This window comes from Empidonax traillii, unplaced genomic scaffold (genome assembly GCF_003031625.1).
Source record: "Empidonax traillii isolate 1590-97213 ecotype Southwest subspecies unplaced genomic scaffold, ASM303162v1 scaffold5253:size28120, whole genome shotgun sequence".
Classification (NCBI taxonomy): domain Eukaryota; kingdom Metazoa; phylum Chordata; class Aves; order Passeriformes; family Tyrannidae; genus Empidonax; species Empidonax traillii.
Window position 1 is genome coordinate 7,585 of NW_020960446.1, and position 722 is coordinate 8,306.

Genomic DNA, 722 nt, shown 5'->3' on the forward strand with positions numbered 1-722 from the left:
ACTGCTAGTAAGTTGATTTTTGTTTTTTGGTTTTTTTTTCCCCCTCCTGGATACCACAAATTGATAATTGAACAGCATTTTAAATGATTTATTAATTATTTCATGGCTATGCACATTAAAACACCTGCGTGGATGTTTTAAATCCACATAAAAAACATTCATGTGGATGTTTTAAATCCACGTGAAAAACATCCATGTGGATGTTTTAAATCCACATTAAAAACACCTGTGTGGATCTTTTAAATCCACATTAAAACACCCAGAATCTGTCAGCAGAGATAAGAAAAAAAGTAATAATTGAAACAAAGCAAAAAGTATAAAAATAATAATAATTACACGTGGTCACCACATTATCAATAATTGTAATGAAAAGAAAGTTTTAAAAAATAAAAAGAGAGAGGTTTTATGCTCAGCACACACTGAGCAATGCCCAGCTGGGATGTCCCAGGCGGTGACACGGTGACATCCCAGGGATCTGGACCACAAACCAGATTTATTTATATAAATACATATCTAGGATTTATTGTGATAATGATTAAGGACAAATATCTCAATCAGAATTATTTACTGCCCAGTACAGGAGCTGTAACAAGCACTGTAATTCAGTGCATTAGGAAGCAACTGTACTAAAGAAATTGTATTTTACCAAAAGCAGTGATTAAGTAGAGGTTGGTGTCACTCCCCCAGACCGACGACCTCGGGCAAATCCCTTTGGGCTGAGC

General features: G+C 35.2%; 1 protein-coding gene across 1 annotated transcript in view; it reads right to left on the bottom strand.

Moving 5' to 3' along the window:
• Nucleotides 1-550: 550 nt before the first annotated feature.
• The window catches only part of LOC114073083 (class I histocompatibility antigen, F10 alpha chain-like), a gene marked incomplete at its 5' end in the record, with an annotated part of 6,171 nt that continues 5,999 nt past the window's right edge, over nt 551-722 (bottom strand). Inside the window, one exon of the mRNA XM_027910875.1 lies at nt 551-583. Within this exon, the coding sequence (XP_027766676.1) occupies nt 551-583 (33 nt within the window). The remainder of the gene's footprint in view (nt 584-722) is intronic.